Below are 22,222 nucleotides of genomic sequence, written 5' to 3' on the forward strand. Positions count from 1 at the left end.
AAAATCATGGTCATCTATCTCTATGGATTTCATTACAAATCTACTACGATCAAGTTCTGTAGAATATACAAATAAATTTTGTAGTAAGTTATTAGTTGGATATTGATAACCTTGAGAATTAGACTCATGGTTAGGCACTTTAGTTAGTAACAATAGGTTGTTAGTGGAATAAATGGTTAAGAATTCAAAGGATCATACCCTTTGAAATCTGTTGGCTGACAGATCATCTTTTTGGTAGGATAAAGAGGTTGAGGAAAAGGAGATCGGGGTAAGATTGTGATAATCGTAAGCCAAGGACCAGACTGTGAGAATCCTAAGCCGAGATATTGAATTCTGTGTGATGAATTGAAAAACTGAATACAATTGGTAAGCTGGAAATCAGTGATTGAATATATAACAACCGAAAGACAGTAAGCAGTGTCATGTTGTAGTTTGGCTACTATATAAAAATAATATAATTATGTACTTAATATATAATTTATTAAGTAACATGGTGAGAGCCATGTTAGTAGTTTTTAGTTGGTTTTAGAATATAATTTGATTATTACCTTGAGAAGAGGTTGTTTAAAAAGATTACTATAGAATTTGTATAACTTTAATTTTCTTTTGATAGTGGCTTTTAAGATTGGTTTTGATTGATAGTAACTTCTAAATATTTAGAATCACCTTTGTTAGACATTCATGACCTTTGAAAACTTCTTTTGGTTCTTCTATTTGGTGTTTGGAGCATAAATTATGTAATTCTTATAAAAAAAAAAGGATTGAAGAAGGATTTTGGTAGCAAAGAGAGTAATTAGGGCACCAATATAGATGAATGGAGATGAATAATGAAAATCTCCATTCCTATTGGTCAAAAATCATGACCAATGGGCTTTGAGGAGGCTGCCTGAGGCCATATTAGGAATTAGGGTTAGTTTCTCGAGACCATTCGTACTTTGGAGGCTGGGGTCAGAAGGTTTAGGGTTTTGGCTATAGTTTCGGTGCAAAATTTGTGTCATTTGGGGTTTTTATGAAGAAGTTATAAGTGCTCAAAGTTAAGGTGTTAGTTTTTAGACCTACTGTCACTCTTTGGGGAATTCCGCACGCATACAGATAGCAAACGAGGATCGGCGACTGCAGTTGAAGAGAACACTTTTTCGGCTACAATTTATGCCTATTTTTTGTCAAATTCCAAGCTTTGATGAAGGAGATATTGGCAGTTGAAGTCAGCACTTGGAATCTAAGGGTAGTAAGTAGCCCGATTTACTTGTACTTGTGATATGAGCTATATCTTAGAAAATTTGACGAGTTTCTGACTCAAAATTTCTAGGATTGTGTATAATCTTATTATAAAGCTTTCTACATAAGTTTTGTGGAATTTGGAGTTTGAATTTTTGAGATATAGGGAAAATAGTTTTTAGGTGCTTGTAAGTTAGGGTTATGTACACTTGCTAGGGTTTCTAAGATGCTGAAAGATCGGTTGTAGATGTACTGTTCATTTTTGTTGTGGTAAAGGTCAAGAATAGCATCTATCTTATGTAGAAATTTGAAACAAACTGAACGGTTGGATCGAGCTATATGAGATCCTAAAGTCTGATGTAAAAAGGTCTTTGCGGGAAGAAAAACGTTTTGAAGGATTTTAATATATTTTGAGTTTTTATACAAAGCAAAGAAGATTTTTGGGAGCTAAGGCATAATATACAGGTGAAATCTAAACTCTCTACAGCTAGATACTTGGTGTATTCCCAGATAGCAAATCACGCCATATGGCAGTGAGAAATGAACTAACAAGAATATGGAAGTATTGTTGAATTGATAGTCATAGAATGGATTATGTATTGAATTAAGATGGAAGTAGTAAGCCTTGATATTTTGTAGTTTGATAACTGATTTCAGTTAGCCAGAGTACAGTCAATTGTGACACTAATAGACCCAATTCATATAACCAGTCTTTCCCCATGTTTGAACCCACTTCTATTAGTTCAATTGCTTTGGCATATTGAAGCTTGAACACAACAAGAACAACATTTTGGCGCTCTTGTCGGGGAAATGATAACAATATGAAATGTTAGAAATTGATTGTATAGAAGATGGAATTATATGTTGAATGAGAACATGAGAAGCACCAATTTTAGGGTTACAAATATGTGAGTTATAATTCAAGGCAGTATTGATTTTGTAAAGAAGAATGAAAGATTATGAGTGATAATCATGAAGGGGAGGATTATCAAAAAATTAATCGACAAGCAAAAGAAAGACAAGAACGATTACACATAAGAAATCTCCTACGGGAATGACAACAAGGAATTGTAGGTCCAAATAAAACCAAAGGAAGAAAAATTCAATTTCAAATAGCAAGGAGACCGGTGATAACACCAATGGCCGCGGGAGTGCCAAAAGTACCAATTGCAGTGCAAATGGAAGTAATAGGAGACCAAACTACAAGTATGGCACCATTACCTAATTTAAATGGTTGGCCGGGCTCTAATCTCGATCACCATATATCTCAATTCTTAACAGCCTACATGGCTAATAATGGTAGAACTGAAGACATTTGGTTGAGATGGTTGCCAGCAACTTTAAAAGATACAACTTTTGAATGGTATATTCGACAACCAGTGGGTAGATTTTTCAATTGGGAGGCCTTAAAGAATGCCTTCCTAATCCATTTTAGACCAATTGGATTTGAAGATCGGCTTAGAGAAAGTTTTATGAATAGCAGGATATTTGTGGGAGAATCAATGGAGTCCTATTATGGCTGAACGGCAGATATACTTCGTAAATGGATAAATAATCAAACACCAAATGCGTTTATATTGTGAATATTAATCAATGGTTTGCATCCACCAGAATTAAAAATGTTTGTAAAAGAGGCTCGACCAACTACAGTAGAGGCATTGTTGGCACGAGCAAAGGTGTGGGAAGAATGTCATTATGACCAATTGTTAACAGTGGGGGCCATGATGATTCTAAGTTCAGGAAGCCAACAAATACAATCGGAAAATGTATCGATGGATAATTATTCACAAATGGCTGCATCCAACATGAAGAATGTTATGTTGCAAAAATCAATTAATGCTACACCACTCCAAGCAATAGCGCCAATAACAATGACACCTTATTGTACATCACTAATCTATCAATAGCCGGAGTTGCTCACAAATACGACTGTTAAAGATCAAAATGAAGCCTTGTTATTAAATCTAATAAAAAAGATGGAAGAATTGGTTGTAAATTTGGCTAAAGACAAGAAAAAACGACATAAGCCTTCTAATACGAGACCTAATGTATGGTGTAATAATTATAAGGGACAAGGTCATTTTGATACGAAATGTCCATCACTTAGACAAACGGGTGTTCAATGTACATTTTATGGAAGAAGGCACCTTATCCAAAAATTTTGGCATTTACAAAGGCAACAACAGTTCAATAACTAGACAATACAACCAATTCAATGGGATGTTAATCAAGTACAGACTTAAAATATGAGTGGTTGAAATAGTAATCGCTAAAATCAACCTAATCATGGCTTTGGAAATTTTCAAAATACTAATTATAATCCGGTTTATGGAACAAAGATACAAAATGGTAGAAATAATCAAGGGGGTAATCTCCAAACTATACCAATTCACCAGTCCAATTCTCAACTAATAGCAACTGATCAGCCAGGATCATTTTCTATGGCTACCTAGAATCAACCTAGTAGATATATTCCAATGGAGACTCCAAGTGTACCTGACGGAATGGGTCAAAAACCACTACGTTGCTATCGGTGCTGACAAATTGGTCATTAAATCAGTGAATGCCATAATCCAAGGTTTATAGACAAATACGCTCTAATATGTGGAAATTGCAAGCAATTAGGTCATTTTTATTATCAATGCAATGTTCCATTTAACCCTAATAATCATGATCAGAAGATACAATCGACTGTGCAAATTGTAGAAGAAAATAATAATGGAATATAGAAATCACCAATTCTTTGAGTAGAAGTAGTCCAAGCTATCCATATAAGAAGTCAACAAAAAGAGAAAGGACCAATTCAACATTTGAGTGATCTTGAAGCGAAGGGCCAATTGGACCCAATTATGGGGCCATCCAATCCATATCTTGACATGGGTCCCTTACTCAGTTTAAGACCTAAATCGGTTGTGGATCCCAATGCGATACCAATTACAAAGGCTTCGGTTCCATATCAAGCTATTCCATTTTCTACACAGTTTTGAAAAACGTCCTTTTTGTTGAAAGATCCTCTAAGAGGCGTGAATTCCAAAGAATCAATATCAATCCAATTGGAAGACCAATCTTACACGTTGAAAGAACCGATTTTACAGGCTCAGTCAAATTCAGTTCCAATAATTTTACCAATTTCTAATATAGAGAAAATCAATTTACCTTCGTCAGTGTTTAAGACTAGGAAGAAGAAACAGACATTGGAAATTATCACTAATATAGAACTATATGATATTTTAAAAGATTTGGGCACCATACAGTCTATGATGTCTATAAAACAACTTCTAGCGGTTGTACGAGAGTGTTGTTCTACATTGAATTCATCGTTAATATGGCATAGGCAACACAATAAGAAAGTTTGTGAAGTCAGTTTGAACCCTGACCTAGATACACCAACCATCGATGTTAGGATTGACGGTGTTATGATCTCGGATGTTCAGATGGATGGTGGTTCTAACGTCAATTTAATGAATGCTAATACAATAGATGCTTTAGATTTGGAACACTTAGTATCCACAACATTTGTGTTATGGATGGCAGATAATAGCCGAGTTAAACCAATGGATATTTTACGGAGTATTCAAACTATAATTGCCGATATTGCATATGAAATTGACTACATTGTCTTTTAGTTACAACGTTTGACTTTATCATAACTAATTTTATTGGGATAATCTTGGCTTTATTAAGCAAAGGCCAAGAATGATTGGAGTCAGGGTACTTTGACAATTGGCAAGGGCGGAGATAAAATGGTGTTACAAATTTATCCAGTACACTATCACGGAGAATCTCAATTGCCAGCATCTGAATCGATGTCGAACGATTAACTTAGCATCGATAATGATGCAGTAGCACCAATTACAGAGGCATTCGTAGAAGCAAACCAACACCTTGGAGTGGTGTACCAATGTGGCGCTCCGAGAGAGTATTTGATATATCCAACGGATTTGGAAATCTTTACTAAAGTTAGTATTGATTGCATGACCAAGTATGATATGCACCATGTGAGTGCACTGGACATAGGATTCAGTACTTTGTACATGTCAGACTTATCGACTGATTTTAAACTAGTGTGGGGATTCAAATCAAATATTGCCAGTGCACCTTTATGTCAAACTATGAACTTGGCAACCACAGTAGAGCCTCAGACAATTAAGGTATACAAAGGTATTAAGGAACAGGAGTTAACCTACTGGACAAAATTTTTCTTGCATCATAAATCAGATTTTGCTTAGACTTATGTTGATCTAAAAGGTATTTCTACTAAAGTCTGTGAGCATCATATCATTTTAGAAGAAAACGCTAAACCGGTACGGTAGAGGCAACATTGCCTTAATCCTAAATATTTCTACATAGTGAAGGAGGAATTAGACAAGCTTCTTGCAGTTGGTTTTAATTACCTGGTATCAAATAGTGAGTGGATTTTTTCAATCGTGATGGTGCCAAAAAAGAATGGGAAAATCCAAATTTATTAGGATTTCCAGAAACTTAATGTGGCTACCAAGAAAGATTACTTTCCATTACCGTTCACGGACAGAATAGATAACATGTTGTCATTATCATGAGATAATAAAAGAATAGGAGTGGGGCACTAGTTAAAGTCATTCTGTAGTGTTGTTTTGGATTGGTTGGAGTGCCATTTTCTTGTATTTCTTGTGTTTTGAAAGTAGTAGTTTCAGTTAAGAGTTAACAATGAGGAGCCGGTTACAAGTGTCGATTGAAGATGTTCCAGAATGGATGAGTCAGCAGCAGCAACAATTAAAACTTTGGAATGTTCAGATCTTGAAATTGGAAGCTCAAGTCCGTGAATTGGGAGAGTATAATGAAGATCTCTCAAACCAGTTGAGGAAGGAGTCGATAGACGGACTGGAGGAGGAGGAAGAAGATTTGTAATTGGAACCAGATTTGGTAGAACGCACATTTGATAATGCAACAAATGATCAATTGGGTGGGCCAGAGGAAATAGTACCTTAGTAGAGTTTTGTTAAGTAGTTTTTAGATAGGTAATAATTGTGTGTTTGCGAGGACGCTGCATAATTAGGAGTAGGGCCATGTTCAAATCCACCTCTATTAGTTCAATTGCTTTGGTATATTGAAGCTTGAACATAACGAGAATAACAAGCTCATTTGACACTATCTTCATAGTCGTTGATCGATTGATCAAGATGGCATATTTTATACCTTACAAGAAGTCAATTACTGGTGAAGAAATGACAAGATTCTTTATTGACAATGTCTATTGTTACTACGGGTTGCCAAACGACATTGTGTCAGTTCATGGGCCACAACTTGTACCTAAGTTTTGGAAGGCACTCTTCAAGATTCTTAAGATTGACATCAATCTTCCCTCTACCTTTCATCCTCAAATTGATTGCCAAATGGAAGGAGTCAACCAAATTTTTGAACAATATTTGAGTTGCATCATCAACTATCAATAAGACAATCGGACTTCCTACTTCTCGTTAATAAAGTTTATATATAATAACACAATCTATGCATCTACGTAGCAAATGCCATTCTACTCAAACTATGGTCATCATCCAAAATTGGATATGATAGAGCCTTCAAAGTTGGTAAATCTAACAACAAAGGAGTTTGCTACAAAGATGGCCGAACTTCAAGCAACCATGAAGATTCATCTAGAAAGGACTCAACAATATTATAAGCTACTTGCGGATGAATTAAAGAAGAAACATCTTCCATTTGAAGTTAGTGACAAAGTATGGCTTCTTTGGCACAATATAAAAACCAACAAGTTATGTAATAAGTTTGACTACCGTAGGTTGGAACCATTTTTGATTCAGAAATAAATTTATTATGTAATTTATTACTTAGAATTACCTTCATCCATAAAGATTCATCATGTCTTTCATGTTTCACTTTTGGAAAGGTATAAAGAATCAAACATACGAGGTCAAAGATAACTTCTACTTCTAATGGTTGAAATCAATGATCTTATTGAATTTGAGATAGAAGAGGTATTAGATTCAAGGATAAGACATGGAAGGCTTGAATATCTGGTCCACTAGTGCAAATATGATATCAACAATGATACATGGGAACTAGGTGGAAACCTTTCAAATATACAAATGAAGGTTTGAAGGTTCCATATACGACATCCATCCAAACCAAAAGTGAGAAAATGAAGAATAGTAGCTTGATAAAATGGCTTCATCATAAAGATTCTTAGTTCTTGGCATCATAAAAAAATGGAAGAGGTAATTTTTTCAAATGTTTAGAATAATATAAGTCAATAGTTCAAATTCACGACCATAGCTTGTTTATATTCTTTTGGTCTTTTCTACTTTATGTGATATGGATAGTTAAAAGATAGATATCTTATCGGTCATACCGTCTCAACCAAGTAGCTCGCAAAGACGACCCTAAGATGAAGAGCCACATGAACCACAAAGATATTCAAGGATACCTAGTAATAGATCACTGATAATTGTGTTTGAGATAGAACCTACCTATGAAGGATGTCTAGAAGGAATATTTGCATGAAAATTCTATAATGAAGATATCAAAGTTCGTGCTTGGTCAAAAGTAGAAGGTTTGGGATATTATCGATGGCTACAAGGAACTATGAATCATTTGCCTTGCAAAAAATAACTTGAATATATAGCAGATATAATACGACAGATCTTCAACTTCTTACGCATATACTAAGTTGTAGCAACATTGCTTCTTAAAGACCTCAAAGCTAGAAGAAGAAGTGATATCATGGACTTACAATTGAAGAAGATTTGAAAAGATTATAGAAGGTTCTAAAAAGATATTTGTAGATCTTAGAAGGTTCTAAAAGATTCTAAAAGATTCTAAAAGATTCTAATAGATTTTAAGAAAATTCTAGAATGTCATAGGAGATCCTAGAAGGTTTTAGGAGGCTTTAGATGATTTAGGAAGTTGCCAAAGAAGGATCTTAGGTTTGCTTTGTTTCCAAGCCTCATGAAAACTTCTCAAGAAGTTTCTTAAGATCTAGTATATATAGGAGTTAAAGCTGAGGGGATCCTCAGTCTTGACAACTCACTTTTTGTGGTCTAGCTAAGACTTTCTTACCTTGTATTTTGTTATTGTTCTAATGTCGAGCTAATTCTATTTCTTGGTCTTCAATCCTTGTCTTGTATATGGTCCCTAAAAATTAATTATTTATTCTTCTCTTTTATTTTTATCAAATTATGGCCTTTTTAAAGTAGTAAAAGTAATTTTATAATCTAAAAGATAAAATTATTAACCAACCCTTAATCTACTAACTATTAAGATAGGAAAATAAATTAAGAGGCTTTTATAAAAGCCATGTTTATATGGCTTAGATTATTATTCAACCAAGATGATTAAATAATAATTAAAATTATATTTTTAATTATATTTTCATCATATAGTTATATTATAATATGATATCGGAGTCAACAAAGGTCCATCTCATATTCTACATGTCTCTTCTTGAACCATACAAGATAATGAACATATCAAGAAGAAAATAAGTGCCACCTCCTCTTATAGAAGTAGAAAATAATGAAGAATTCAAAGTAGAAAAAATATTAGACTTAAAGTAGTACTAAAATAGATTAGAATATCTTGTTCATTGGTATGGATATGATATTAATAAAGATACATAAGAGTCGGAAAAGAATCTTACAAATATAGTAAAGAAAGTGGAAGCTTTTTATCAATGACATTGATCAAAATCTAGATAAAGAATAGCAAATCTTTACTATAAAAGAAATAATATCAACAAAAGATAATATTTTACTTTCTATCCTTATTTGTAGCTTTTATATATATTGTGGCACTATAGAGATGGAGAATCAATAACCAGCAAATTCAACTTAAGAGTTATTGTTTGCTAACTTATCAGATGTGATATTACAATTGTTTCAACCTTTAATTTGACATAATTGAAATGAAGATCTTCAAGAACAACATGTTCTTCCTCAAATAGATAGTGAGATACAACATGTTTGGTATCACGACCTTAGAAGAGACTATCAATGTTTGGTGATTTTATTAGAAGTAGAAACAATTCTTGACAATGTTCCAAATGTTTTATTTAAAGGAAGTTATAAAGGCCTCAACAATAATCAAATAATAGAGTGGTCTTTCTCCCTTGATATGAGACATTATCAATGGCTAAGAAAACCTATCAAGTATCTTCAAAGACAATAAAAATAAAGTATGTGACAAACATAATTTGTTGCGTGTTAGATTTCTTCAACATATGATGATTGTGCTTTGTAGAACTTCTCTTTAGAAAGGAGGATAATGTCATGAATATACATACTTATTCTAATAATTACTTATATGATTAGATAGAAATAGATAAAAATAGATAAAAATAGATTAATTTTATATTATCTATTAGAAATATTTCTAAGAAGCTTCATAGACATAATTTTGACTTTATATGTATTTATAGTTGATCTTTAGGTTAGAAACTTGATCAACAAGTTAGCCATGTGTCACACATGTGGATAGCTTGTAGAACAAGCTAACTATGTGGTACATACATAGAAAACTTGCCTTGCAAGTTAAGACATGTAGCTTGTAAAGTCAACACATTTTGGAGGTCTTATAGAACGTCACCATGTAACTCTTATGTGGATAGTATATATAAAACTAAGAATGAAGCCTTCTTCACTTTTGTCAACTTCTTTCTTGCTCTACTCTAGATTTAAGAGTCTTTAATTTTCTTGTCTTTTGGCAATAGTCATTTGAGTTTCCTTTTAATATACATGTTTCTTTACTTCTATTTTGTCATGCTTCTTTGAAAAAAGTCTCTCTTGATTATTTGCTATCATCAAGTTCATCTCCTTAATAATAACAATTATTAAATATCTTCTTTTGTCAAAATGATTGACATAAGTAACACCTCCAAAATTCATCTATATTTTTAAAAACTATCTTTGAAATAATACAACTTTAATAGTTTTTAATAAGATGATTATTTATAAAAAAAATATAAGTTTTATTATTTAATAAAAAATAATTATATATGTATATATAAAACAACATATTGTAGATAATGCAAGTCAATTTTGAATTTATAAGATTATAGAGTCCAACTAAATATACATTGTAATTAAACATTTATAATATTTTTTTACTTATATACAATTTTTTTTTAAGTACACATGTATTATTTGTCATAAAGAAGTGGTATTGAATCAATGAAGATTTGTTTTGAAAGTTATAGACTTTTTTCAAAATTATTTTTCAAAATTATATACCTAGTTGTGAAAATGATTATATTTATTTTAATAAACCTTGCTTAAATCATAATTAGATGCATTATACTTAGAAAATATATAAAATTCAAATTTTTAGCAAAAAGAAAAATATTTAGAATCCAAGTGATTTGTAAAACATTCTTTTTTCTTTGGAATTTTAATCTTCACCTTAAACCACTCTCAAAAATTTGAGCATCTGCAACATAACACTACATTGACACAAAATTTGCATCGAATTCCTCTCAATAGCCACTAATTAACTACACTAAAAATAATTAACTACACTAAAAACAATTATGAGAAATTCTTTTGATAGCAATATCACAGAGAGATATTATTCCAATTGGAGTCAACTCACGACCCTGAAATAAAAGTTAATTTCGCTATTTCTGATTATGTCATAACCTCATTGGTGCCGTGTCTAACACCAACAAAAATTATTTTATTTTTTTTGAAGATTTAAAAAGAGGGGGGAAAGGACTTCGGTGGAGACTTTCGGACCCATTTTCGATGATCGCCGTATTGTGTCTTCGTATGAGCAAATACGACGTTTCCAGTGAGGAGGGAGCGATTTGAGTTGAGCTCGAGGGTGCGTGCAGGAATGTGTCATGCGACGTTGGCGTCGTAGCTGTTGATTGATGAGGGTGGAATTCGGAAATCAAGTCCTGTGCGTGGTTTGCGACGGCCCTTGGAAGTCGACTCTGTATCAATATTGACATTTAGGGTTTCTCATTCTGTGTGTGAAGAGGTTCTGCTGCTTGTGTGGTTGGGGCCGAGGAGCGTGTTCTTCGTTTAGTGAAATGCATCGCTTGGTAGTGTGTCATTTTCCCTTCCCGTTCCAAACAGATTTTCAATGATTTTTCTCATTAGGAGTTTGTATGTATTTGATTTTCAGAACTGGTCTCATCGGTAGATGGCCAGGATTTTGTGGCTTTTCTTGTTACGAAATACGTGAATATCCACATGAGTCAGGTGCTGCTCGTGGCGGCTATCAACACATAATTCTAGCTGTGCGTTGACAAAAACAGTGTTTTCCTGTGCAGTGTTGGCTGGAAATGTAGAGTTAAGGATGTTTATTGTGCACATTGCGAGAAACTCCGATTTCTTTGAATTAGAGAGTTGAAGAGGCTTTTTGATGAGTTTTAGAACCTTGTCTCTTGCAGGTCAGGAGGTTTTCAAGAGGATGGACGTTTCCTTCTCTTCAGCGATTAGCCACCGTCACTTCATTATTACGTGAACCGCCAATTTTGACAGATAGGGAGCATTTTATAAGATCCTTTTGTAATTCTAAGCTTGAGTTCTCATCTTATCAGACACTCAGACATTCTCGTTCGTCTGAAAGCTTCGACAGTGATTTGGATACGTTTCAGGCAGAATTAGACCAGATTTACGACAACAACAAACGTGACCCTGGACTTGTAAACCATAAGCTCTACAATTTGCTTCTGGAAGAGGACATGATTAGGTTAGCTCACAGGAGCCTCGTGGTTGCAGCTGGACATGAAAAGGATTTCTACGAACGACGAGGATTGGTGAGGGAGATTTTGAAGGAACTTCATGATGAGAAATTGCAGTTTGAACCGCTTCTTCAACCCCAGAGTGAAGGAGGTCTGAAATATTCTTACGTACCCCCACCATACCGGGATAGGGTGGTCGTAGAGGCAATGAGGATTTTGCTTGAAAAGGTTTATGAGCCGTTATTTTTGGACTCATCTCATGGCTTCAGGCCATCTAGATCACGCCACACAGCTTTACAGTCAGTAAGAAGGGACCTCCAACACCACAAATTTGCTCTTGTAGGTAGAATAGATAGCCACAATTTCAATCACCATGTATTAATCAAGCAAATGGAGCAGAAAGTTGGTGACAAAAGATTTATACGTCTCGTATGGAAAGCATTGAATGCGGGTCACGGTAACAGGAAACCTCATATCTGGACCGTTAAAAGTATATGGGAGGGAAAGCACGAAGCCATGACGCTGTCTACCTTGTTTTCCAACATATATCTCCATCCTATAGATTGCTGGATTCGTGACAGAAAGCACGAGTTCGACACAGGGCGGATTTTCAAACCTACCGACCCACTTGTGTTGAATCTTACGTGCAGGATAGTTCGTCTCCAGCGAGAAGGGAAGCCAGCGAGGGCAAAAGTGTTGGCTGCTCGCAAAGCTCAACTTGAGGAAAAACGGCATAGTTCGTTAAGCTTTCGTAAGTTGTTCTATGTGCGGTATGCAGATGATTTGTTATTGTCATGTATTGCCAGAAAAGAGGACATGCTTGGCATCAAAACAGACCTGGAGGAGTTTTTGAAGAAAGATATTCAGCTTAGCATGTCTGAAGAGTTTATTGTAACTCGTCTTGGAAGTAGTCATGCTTTTTTCTTAGGAACAATGGTTAGTGTAGCCAAGTCCCCAGAGGTTGCCTCTCAAACTCAGTTACGTCCCGGGGATTTGGGTAGGGTCAGTTTGAAAGCTCCCATGGAGAAAATTATCATCGAATTATCCAAACTTGGGATGGTATCGGTCGGCGGCACTCGACCCCATCCTGTCACATATTTGGCCAGGTGCTCCCATAACGAGGTTATAAGCTACTATAACTGGATAATGCGAGGTTGTTGCACATATTACTCGTTTGTGGATAATTTCTACCATCTCACAAGCTATCTAAGGCTTGCGCTGAGGAGCAGTTGCGTGCGGACATTGACAATGAAGCTGAAGCGTTACCGATCTGCAAGAACATACAAAGAGTTCGGCACAGAGTGTGCAGCTAGGTATAGAGTTCCTATAAGAAACGGCAGTGTTGTTGATGACCATCTGTCAGATGAGGAACGAGCCTTACTTAAGAAGCGGATGAATGACGCGAAGAGACTGAGACTTGATTGGGATGATCTTGGGGAAATTGAGAAAGGGTTGCTTCAGAGGTTTATAATTCCGAAACGAACACAAGAGCCCAATGGAGATGTATACCTGGATTTCAGAGGCGATTATTTAATTTTTTGTAGTAAACATACGGAGCATGAGGAGACTAAGCGTGCTTTAAGGAAGCTGGAATTGCTTCCTCCTTCACAAAATGTCTGGAATTTTAAGGAAACTTTAGTGCCTCCACCAAGGCCGCGATTATCTGTTGATTATGAGAAATTGTTCCTATATTGACAGCTTGGCTTTGAGAAGTGACACACTTTGGGAGCAAGACAAGTGAAGAAACGGTTTTACAGGTGCTTGCATTGAAGCTCCTCGCACTTGAATTTTTTTACAGTGCTGTTGCACAATTGTAGAAAAATGTTGATAGCACCTTAAAGTTCTTCAGATCGAAGTTCCCTGGGTTCCCAAGTATATTTGCTGTTGCTTTCAAGTAGAAGTTGACTTCTGATATTTGTGGGCAGTTCGTGGTATTGCAAGGGTGTTGATAGAATATGGATCTGTCCTTCAACAATCTTGCTGAAAAATCATCCAAATGAGCCAAAGGTGAAACGAAGGAGCTTGATGAAGAAACGAAGTAAATACATGGACTCTTTTCTTTGATCCAGTTGATCGAGCAAGTCAGTGTCGCAATTTGAGATCCACCAAAGCCCCCACCTTTTGAGGCTGCCTCGTCTAATGTTTCTAGCTACTCATGAAGCACTATGCAACTGCAAATGCAATACCAAGCTAAGAAGACTTTTGCATGACATTGCAAGTGACTGATACTTGATTGAAAATCAACTATGTACGAGAAATTGCGGTAAAATTTTAGATCGAAGTCCACAACGTGAATTCTTAAAAATACATTTCATGGATTGCCAAAGCTACAATGCGCATACACGTAGTTAAAAAATATAACCTATTTTACATAGGTGCATTTAGTCAACAAGAGTACTGAAGTCCTATGGAAATCTAATGGCACAGGACTTACATGGATTGGTTGAACTCCAGCTCCTAATTATCAGTTAAATCCATTTACCTCCCTTAGTTCTCTAATTCAATTCCATGCAGCGTCCCTATGAAAGCACGGCTAGATCGGCTCCAAAAACATTATCAGCAGATCCATCCCTTGGAATGAATGAGGTTCATCTTGAGATTAGCTTCAACCCTTTTATACAATCAGCTTAATTTAGAGTATGCAACTGGCAGGTGTTCACTCTGAGGAGATGATCCGCTTGCCGCTGTTTGGTTGCCGAGCCTCCGGGTTTACCCTTGTTACTGAGCTTTAGTCCAATTCCATCTCTACCTGCAGAAATAGGAATAGATTCAAATTATAGTAACAATCTTCAGAAAGGAAATAAGTTTTAGAAAAGGATTAGACACTCCTCAAGAAAGACGCATCTTCAAGATGGAAATAGGAGGACAGTGTAGCTTCTTGTCAACGAACTGTGTTTGAGGAAGACCTGTAAGGGCTTCGAGGATATTCTCCCACCGGCATAGAATTGTTCTGCGTTAGATCAACTTCTACACCGTAGTCCATCAATGGCCGTGTCTCCAATTCCCGGTCGTGATCGATGACAAATTCTGGGATCTCTACTTGACTTTCCCTGACGTGTTCTGTGAGAAACTCAAGCCGACTAATGTACACCAACTTTGAGTAGAATCTGTGCCAGGAGTGCCATAGTTCTGAGAGCTACTACAATTGGTCGAATCAAGTCTGCAATAACTTCGAAAACTTCAAATAGCTTTTATGTATGATAACTGAGCCTAATTATCAGAAGGTCCCTGAACCCAGCCCTGCGTCGTTGGTCCCTCTAAATCCGTGGCGCTTTTTAGTAAGACAATGCTGGTTGAGGGTTTCGGGCAACGCTATCGTAATTACAACCAAAAATGCTAGGTATCTTACAGATACTCTACCAAGGAAGGTATATGTAGGAGAGAGATGCGATGATTTGAAGACGTACCCTTCACTGAGAAAAAATCGTCCCAAGGTGCCGAGAAACAGCCGGAAACGCAGACCTGGATGAACAACATACACAGCCTGCAGGCCATGCTTCAACTGTTTTGGCAGAATTTCGTATAAATCTCTGAGAGCCCACAAACCTGGAGAATTATCATTTCGTTGCACTGCTGTGTGGAAATAAACTACGACGTAAGGGCCTGGCTTCAGTTCGTGATGGAGTTTATGTAGCACGAATACCTTCAATTTTTCAACGTCGATTGCAGGTGCTGCATCGAACCATAAGACTCCACGCATAAGTGAAAGTTCAAGGCCTCTAGCTGTAATTCAAGAACGAATTCCTTTTGGGAAAGCAGGATATACACATAGTGAATTCATTGGCAGCGACGAAATTCGTAATTTTCAAAATCACTCATTCAACCCTGCACCTGATTCCCGTCTGAAACTCAGCGAGGTCTGTCTGTAAAGTCACATGGCAACTGCATGAGGAGAGTTACTGCCGAAAGAGCAACTAGCTCTGTGGACAGTACAAGACAATTCATCGTGATTGAGAGTCTCAGCCAAATATCCAGATTACTCATATGCTCTAAATGATGAAGAGCTGAGAATTAGGGTAGGAATGCAGACGCTGAAGAATTAGAGTTTGAGTGAATTTGTTGTAGCCAAAGTGCAAGGGTTGAGGATGTAGGGCGTACCAGGCAAGTGCTTCCCTACAATGCGAACAACTTGGCGACCGAGGACATCAACGCCTTGTAAGTCGAGAATTTGTAAGGGCTCCAAATCCTCCGAGAACACAAGCGACATGCTGAAGCAAAAAGGATAGGTCAGAGTAAGAGGAGGTAGAACAGAACAGTGGCAGTCGGAGCCAAAAATAGAGACGAGAAATCTTTCGAAAATTATGTACACATTCTTTAGTCCAAACAGCGAAGTTGAAATCAAAACTATACACCGCAAGCTCACCAGCCAACTGCACTTACGCATTGTATGTGGCCAGTGATGCAAAACTCATCACCCACGTCACCTAACCTCAGACTTGGGAACTTTATCGTTTTATGGTGGTCTCGTCAAGCAGTTCCCTTCTACTTTCCTCTTCCCAGGATCGCTTCATCAATATATGCTCTCAGTCCATCAGTCTCCATTTCGAAATCCTATGGAGCTTGTGCCTTCTGCTGGGTTTCATGAGTATAGTGTGATCTCGGGCTATTTGAGGGGATGTGAGTGTTGGAGCTTCGGTTACGAAGGACAATGGTACAAAAGAGCACTCTCGCAAAGTATGAACAAGAATTTATGGACCCTTGTACAACCCTAAAAAATATATTGGTGGATGAAACGTTAATGGATGACGACATTCGTTGAATGATGACTCCAGCATCCCAGTAAAATAAGAAAATCAAACATGCACACTCCTAAATATAGGGTATTGCTAATGCTACCACATCCTACTACCTACTTGACATGTTTTTTTTTTTTAGTTTTCTTCATTAAAATAAATTTTTTTCTAATACCTTTAATATGTTTCTTTTCTATTCAATTTATATTAAAAATAATTTTAATAAAAATGAAAATAATTAAAATTTTATTGTGATATATTAATTGGAGTAAGAAAGAAACAAACAATATTTTTAATAAATAAGATATATTGGGTATTTCTAATGCGACTACATATTTTATTGAATAAAAAAATTAATTATTAAATGAAAATGAAAATAATTAAAATTATTTCTTTCTCCTATTCTATTTTGTAGAACTGAATGTTTTTTTATTAAGTTGTTTTTATATTTTTATATTTATTATAGAATTATAAAAATAATGTGTAAAAAATATTTTAAATATAATTAAGAATATATTTATGATTTTTTTAGAAACAATGTGCATAATCTTGTATATATCTATTGAAGTAGTATAACTATTGTAACAAAAGTACAAAAAAGATCAAGAAGATGCATATACACATAAAAGGTGTAAAATAAGATAAATTCTCATGGTTAACATCTTTTATTTACATGCTAATATATTTCTATTTATTGTTATAGAAATTACTTTAATGTAAAAATGTTTTAAAACAAAGTTAATAAAATCTTAACTGCTTCAAATTCTAATTGCAATTTCTTCAATTACTATTGATCCTTATTGCCCTTCGATTACAAAAAATAAAAAAATAAAAAAATAAAAAAATCTAACTTATAATTTTTTTTTAGGTATTGACAAAGTTAGAATATTTAGTAATAATTAATCATCAACATAATCTTTAAACTACCACTTTATCAATAATCAACGATTATCAGTTCTAATAAATTTGTCAACTTATAATATTTATCTTTCACAGATAATGTGCATGAAAAAAAAAAAAAAATACTTAACTTATATTTATTATTTTCTATCATTAATCTATTTTTTAATATAGTAATATTGGAAATTGGTATATTTGATTTATATATAATGATTTGAGTCTTTGCAAATATAATAGATCTTTAGTTATCACATATAATTGGAATAATTTGTATTTACACAAGTTCAATGTTTACTAAGAGTTTTTGTATCATAAACCCTGAAGGTCACCCTGAGGCCATGGTTTCAAACACAATGATATTTAGTATTTAGCCCCAGGGTAAGAGTCTTCGAGCACTGGGGCTCGGTCGCCGCGATCCGTCGCACCCGCACTGCTTGGCCTTGCTTGGCCTTAGCGCTGCTTTGCATGGACGCAAATACAGTTGGAGAAGCGCCAACGCCAGTCCAAGCCCAAGCCAAGGCAAAGGACGCATTTACACGGGCTTTGGTTTTCAGGGTTGGTTTGATGTAGAAGAGTGGTTGTGTGCGGGTTAATTTGTGCAATTGAGAGGCCTTTAGTTGCTTTGCGACGAGTGGAGTATTCGGATGAGTGGGTATGAGACAGAGTAGTTGGAATGGGAGATTGCGGAAAGTAGGAAAGTAGGAAAGGTCAGTGTTCTTTGTGTTGAAGAATGATAGTAATGGGCAGTCAGTCTGCTATGATCGGGGAGAGACTAGCGTGATGCAGCCACGAGGCATTGATTAGCCTCCTTTAGGGTTCAACTATGTGTAGCACATACGCTTTATTTACATTTTGAAGGGTAAAGATGCAGCTGTCGATCCAGCTGTTTTACGGCAGCTTGCCGCTGTTTGATGATATTCACCGCATGTAGCATAATTTGGGTCGCAGTGGTTGGTACTTGGCCACTATTTCCATACGAAGCATGGAGCAGTTAAAGGTTATCGAGTGACGTTGTGTGTAAAACGACAGTGGTTAGACTTAAGCCTTGAGCGATCCTTGCAGCCAATTTACCATAAATTTTTGTGGTTATTTTTCATGTAACGGTATCAAGTGCGTATGTGATTTGGACGGAGGTTTGGTTTTACATACAGAGAATAAGTATCTGATCATTAGTCCGGAGCGGTTCAATACGTGGAGTGTACATGGAACTCCTCTGTCGATCCTCTTACACTGTCTTGGGAGTTCTTCTGCCATCAAAAGCTGTGATGTCCTGACGTTGGATTCGTCATGTTTGTATCGGTCTGTGTCTCGACTGGGGTTTTGATACATGATGTATTCTTCACAAGTTTAGGGTTGTAGTGGGGCCTCTTCAGTTGATTTCATTGAAAGTTTGCTCTAGAGTACTGCGCTGATTGGGGTCTGGTCGTGTGTGTGTTGCAGGTTGAAAATGGTTGCATAGGACGATTGTCGTGAAGTAAATTACCATTTTGCTTGATGCTGGTCTTGAATAGAGCACATGCAGGTCGCGGAGTGTAATTTGTGCGAAATGCATGCTGCTCAGTTCTGACTTTATGTTTTGGTCTTGCCTTTGAGTATTTACGTGTTAGATCTGAATTTGCACATCTCTGGGGCTGAAGGTAGTCAACTCGATGGCTCCGCTCAATTTCTGTCCAGTCTGCCGCATACATCACGACAAGGTGAAAGGTCACAAGTATGGTGTTAAACACAAGAAGTATTTAACTGAATTTCTTTCAAAGGCACGGAAGAAGTTACAAGATGTTAGACTATCAATGAAGGAGGTCACTACCTTGCAGGACGAAGACCGCGATCGTTCCAAATTTTGGTGCGCTTTTTGTGAGCAGGAGATTGACGAAAAAAAGAGTGTGTTTGTTAGGTATGTTGGTGATTTCTTCACCGCTATGTTGAGTCTAACTTATTTGGAAGTTGAGGGCATCGAGGCGTGTTGGAGGATCTTGCGACAGTTTTAGAGTCGAAAGTATACCAGTTGATTTTTAGATTTAAATAATCCATTGACTACTTAGTCTCACTTTTGATTGCTAGTAACTTGTATCTTGCTATTTGCTACACAAATCAGTGAAAGCACCATTCAACATCTCGGAAATCCACAACATGTTTTTATGGTCAAGAAGTTTTTAGCAGACCAGGGAGCTCATCTCGCGGATTCTTTTAGTTACTTCATTTCCAAGGAGGAAACTTTGCAGGTATAATTTTCTTCGCACTCACTGAGTATACTGTTTTCCGCCACAATTTTAAATAGGTCGACGTCGATCGGCATTTCATAATTCTTCTTGGTTTGCAGGAATGACGCATGAGGTCTTTTCAATCATTTTTCTGACAATAGTATATTGGTTTCAGTGGCAGGAACGATGTAAGAATTTGACTGCGACAATGGCCAAAACAAGTGTTGTGGAGCTTCCTGGAACAAACAATATCCACTCCGGAACCTCACTTAATGATGAGGGATCTTCTTTAGCACTAGGCAGTAGACAGAGTTTTTCACATGTTGCTTCTGTACATGATGTTCAGCCTTTAACAGTCCTTACTGTTGGAAGGACCCAGAATTCACTGTCTACGCACAATGAGGTATCTTCTGCGGCAACTGAAACTGGCAGTCTCCGAAGGCACTCAGTGTCTGATAGAACCGAGACGTTAGTGGATTTCGCAAACGAGTGGGCGGGTGTGTCTGGTAACAGTGTGCACTACATGGATTCTGCAAAATTTCTGGTGCCAACGAACTTTGGTTTAGGTATGCTGTCGCCAAGTCAGTGTGTCTTGGGTGAGAGGTTTCATTACATTCGTGATTTTGAAGATAAATCTAGATTGAATATGTATTGGGAATGTACTTAGAAACGATGAGGTTATGAACATTTTCTGTTACGAATTTCTTATGTCACAGAAGCAAGCACCAGAAAACCTTCTGATGATTACAGGCCAACGGAGGTATTTAAGGCATGGAGAGGCACTGACACTAGCCATTACACTCAAGTGAGTCTTTTGTGTTAAATGCATTGACCTTACACTTGATATTGAGGATTTTTTTAAATATGGAAATCAGATATAGCCCAAATATTGATCTAAAATATTTTGGTCATACTATCCTTGGGTTGCACTTGCGAGACATCTTCCTGTTTTTGAACTTTTCCTGCAATCTACAGGGTCGTGGAGTAAACTGGTCAGCTACGAATGGGGCCTTCAGTGTGCAAGGCATCATGCAATCATTACCAGGAGCTGCTCCCGTTCAGTATACAGTGATGGCCTCTGGCCAGAGTAAGTTTGGATCTACCCAGGTTGCTTATGTTGAATCATAAACTGTGCAAGTAGCTTATTAGACGTCGTGGCTTTGCTGAATATGTTATATGTACTGTTGCATACAGTCGATTGTGTTACGTAAACTTAAGAGTGGCGCATCAACACAATTTGCAGCTCTTTCTAAGATCGTTTGCCCGCCTCTATTATCTGGAGAGGGCAATGTACATTCTGGTGGCACGCCTCCTTGGATTGGACCTAACGAGGACAAGAAGCTGTTTGATGTCCTCAACGATGAAATCGGTCCCAGCATCGAAGCCGTAAAGAAGCAATCACTCTCCAAGACGCAGGAGAGAAAGTTAGCAAAACTCAGGCCTCCAAATCGGGTTGGAGCTGCTTGGGCTGAAATGCGTAGAGCACAATTAGAACGTGCAGAGAGAGGAGAGACGTTGGACGTTCCACAGGCCGATGCATCCTGGCTTCCAAACTTCGGTCGTGTTTGGCAAAGTGGATCACGACACGACACACGTAGAGAGTTTGAGGCTGAAAAACGGAGGGAGGCGAAAAGACTTGCATCTGAATTAGGAAAAAGGACTGTTACTTCAGTGGAGGGTCCTGTTCAGTTCCAGCCATATGTTAGCAAACGACGGGTAGCATAATTAGCATTTTTGCAGTTTAATTTTTTTGATATTTTTTTTGTGTCTTCGGGCTGCAGCTTAAGACACTCGTGCAGTGCATATTGGTGTATATTATTGAAAAATGTTTCTCCTGTCTACACTCGATTAATTTTGCAGGATGGTTATAAGGCCTCCTTATGTTACGGTTTTTCAAGTTGTTTTGCTCAAAAATCAGTTTGTTTGCATCTGATGTATTTTCATAATTTCAATCTTTTGTCATGTGTTACACAACAAACTTGTGGAAGTTTTTAGTTTTTTTTTGTGCAATACATAATAAAAGTTATATTTTCTAAATCATTCATGAAAAAAATACAATTTTTTTATGTTATTAAATTGAAGAGCCTTAGCTTGTTTTATAAACAAAGACTTTGTTAAAAAACAAGAAATATCTTCAATAAAGAAAATTAAGCTTATACATATAAAACTCATAGATAGTTGTTTGTTGTTTTTTGGAGTAATTATTCATGAAATTATTTTAACTTGACATCATGAAATCAGTCTTATAGAGGTAGCAATTAATGGTCTTAATAACTTAGTAATATTTAATCTTATTAGATCATCGTCCAACTCGGACATTTTAAGTTTATTATAGCTGAAGAAGTATAATCCTTGAATAGAATAAATTCATTGTAATTTCAATTTTTTCTATAGCATAATCTAAACTTCTCTTAACTAAGTAAAAGTTATAAGTTTATTATAACCAAACTATTATTAATAGATACAAGAGTCTTTGTGTATGCTCCAAAAGA

General features: G+C 36.3%; 3 protein-coding genes across 5 annotated transcripts; 2 read left to right on the forward strand and 1 right to left on the reverse strand.

The window, feature by feature from the left end:
- The first annotated feature begins 10,930 nt into the window (after positions 1–10,930).
- Positions 10,931–15,004, forward strand: LOC112283893 (putative mitochondrial protein ymf40). 2 transcript variants are annotated; one of them, XR_002970224.3, is made up of 3 exons: positions 10,931–11,251; positions 11,603–13,653; positions 13,822–15,004. XR_002970224.3 is itself a non-coding variant. In XM_024523214.3 (2 exons), the coding sequence occupies exons 1-2, from the start codon at positions 11,240–11,242 to the stop codon at positions 13,589–13,591; spliced, it is 2,001 nt and encodes a 666-aa protein (XP_024378982.1). In that variant the 5' UTR covers positions 10,931–11,239; the 3' UTR covers positions 13,592–15,004. The 2 variants fall into 2 exon arrangements, 1 of the variants encoding a protein (XP_024378982.1); XM_024523214.3 differs by having other exon boundaries at positions 11,603–15,004.
- On the reverse strand, positions 14,166–16,570 carry LOC112283894 (uncharacterized). 2 transcript variants are annotated; one of them, XM_024523216.3, is made up of 5 exons: positions 16,260–16,570; positions 15,995–16,104; positions 15,304–15,568; positions 14,803–15,003; positions 14,166–14,645 (listed from the first exon to the last, which is right to left on the reverse strand). In XM_024523216.3, the coding sequence occupies exons 2-5, from the start codon at positions 16,101–16,103 to the stop codon at positions 14,642–14,644; spliced, it is 579 nt and encodes a 192-aa protein (XP_024378984.1). In that variant the 5' UTR covers position 16,104; positions 16,260–16,570; the 3' UTR covers positions 14,166–14,641. The 2 variants fall into 2 exon arrangements, with proteins under 2 accessions (XP_024378984.1, XP_024378983.1); XM_024523215.3 differs by having other exon boundaries at positions 16,277–16,569.
- A 1,352-nt stretch (positions 16,571–17,922) lies between these two features.
- LOC112283907 (TITAN-like protein) lies at positions 17,923–21,627 on the forward strand. Its single transcript, XM_073534726.2, has 7 exons — positions 17,923–18,048; positions 19,167–19,423; positions 19,625–19,751; positions 19,906–20,296; positions 20,447–20,535; positions 20,706–20,817; positions 20,974–21,627. Exons 1-7 carry the CDS (start codon positions 17,995–17,997, stop codon positions 21,453–21,455), a joined length of 1,512 nt encoding a protein of 503 aa, XP_073390827.1. The 5' UTR covers positions 17,923–17,994; the 3' UTR covers positions 21,456–21,627.
- The last annotated feature ends 595 nt before the right edge of the window (positions 21,628–22,222 follow it).

This window comes from Physcomitrium patens, chromosome 6, assembly GCF_059467195.1.
Source record: "Physcomitrium patens ecotype Gransden chromosome 6, ASM5946719v1, whole genome shotgun sequence".
In the NCBI taxonomy this organism is placed as follows: Eukaryota; Viridiplantae; Streptophyta; class Bryopsida; order Funariales; family Funariaceae; genus Physcomitrium; species Physcomitrium patens.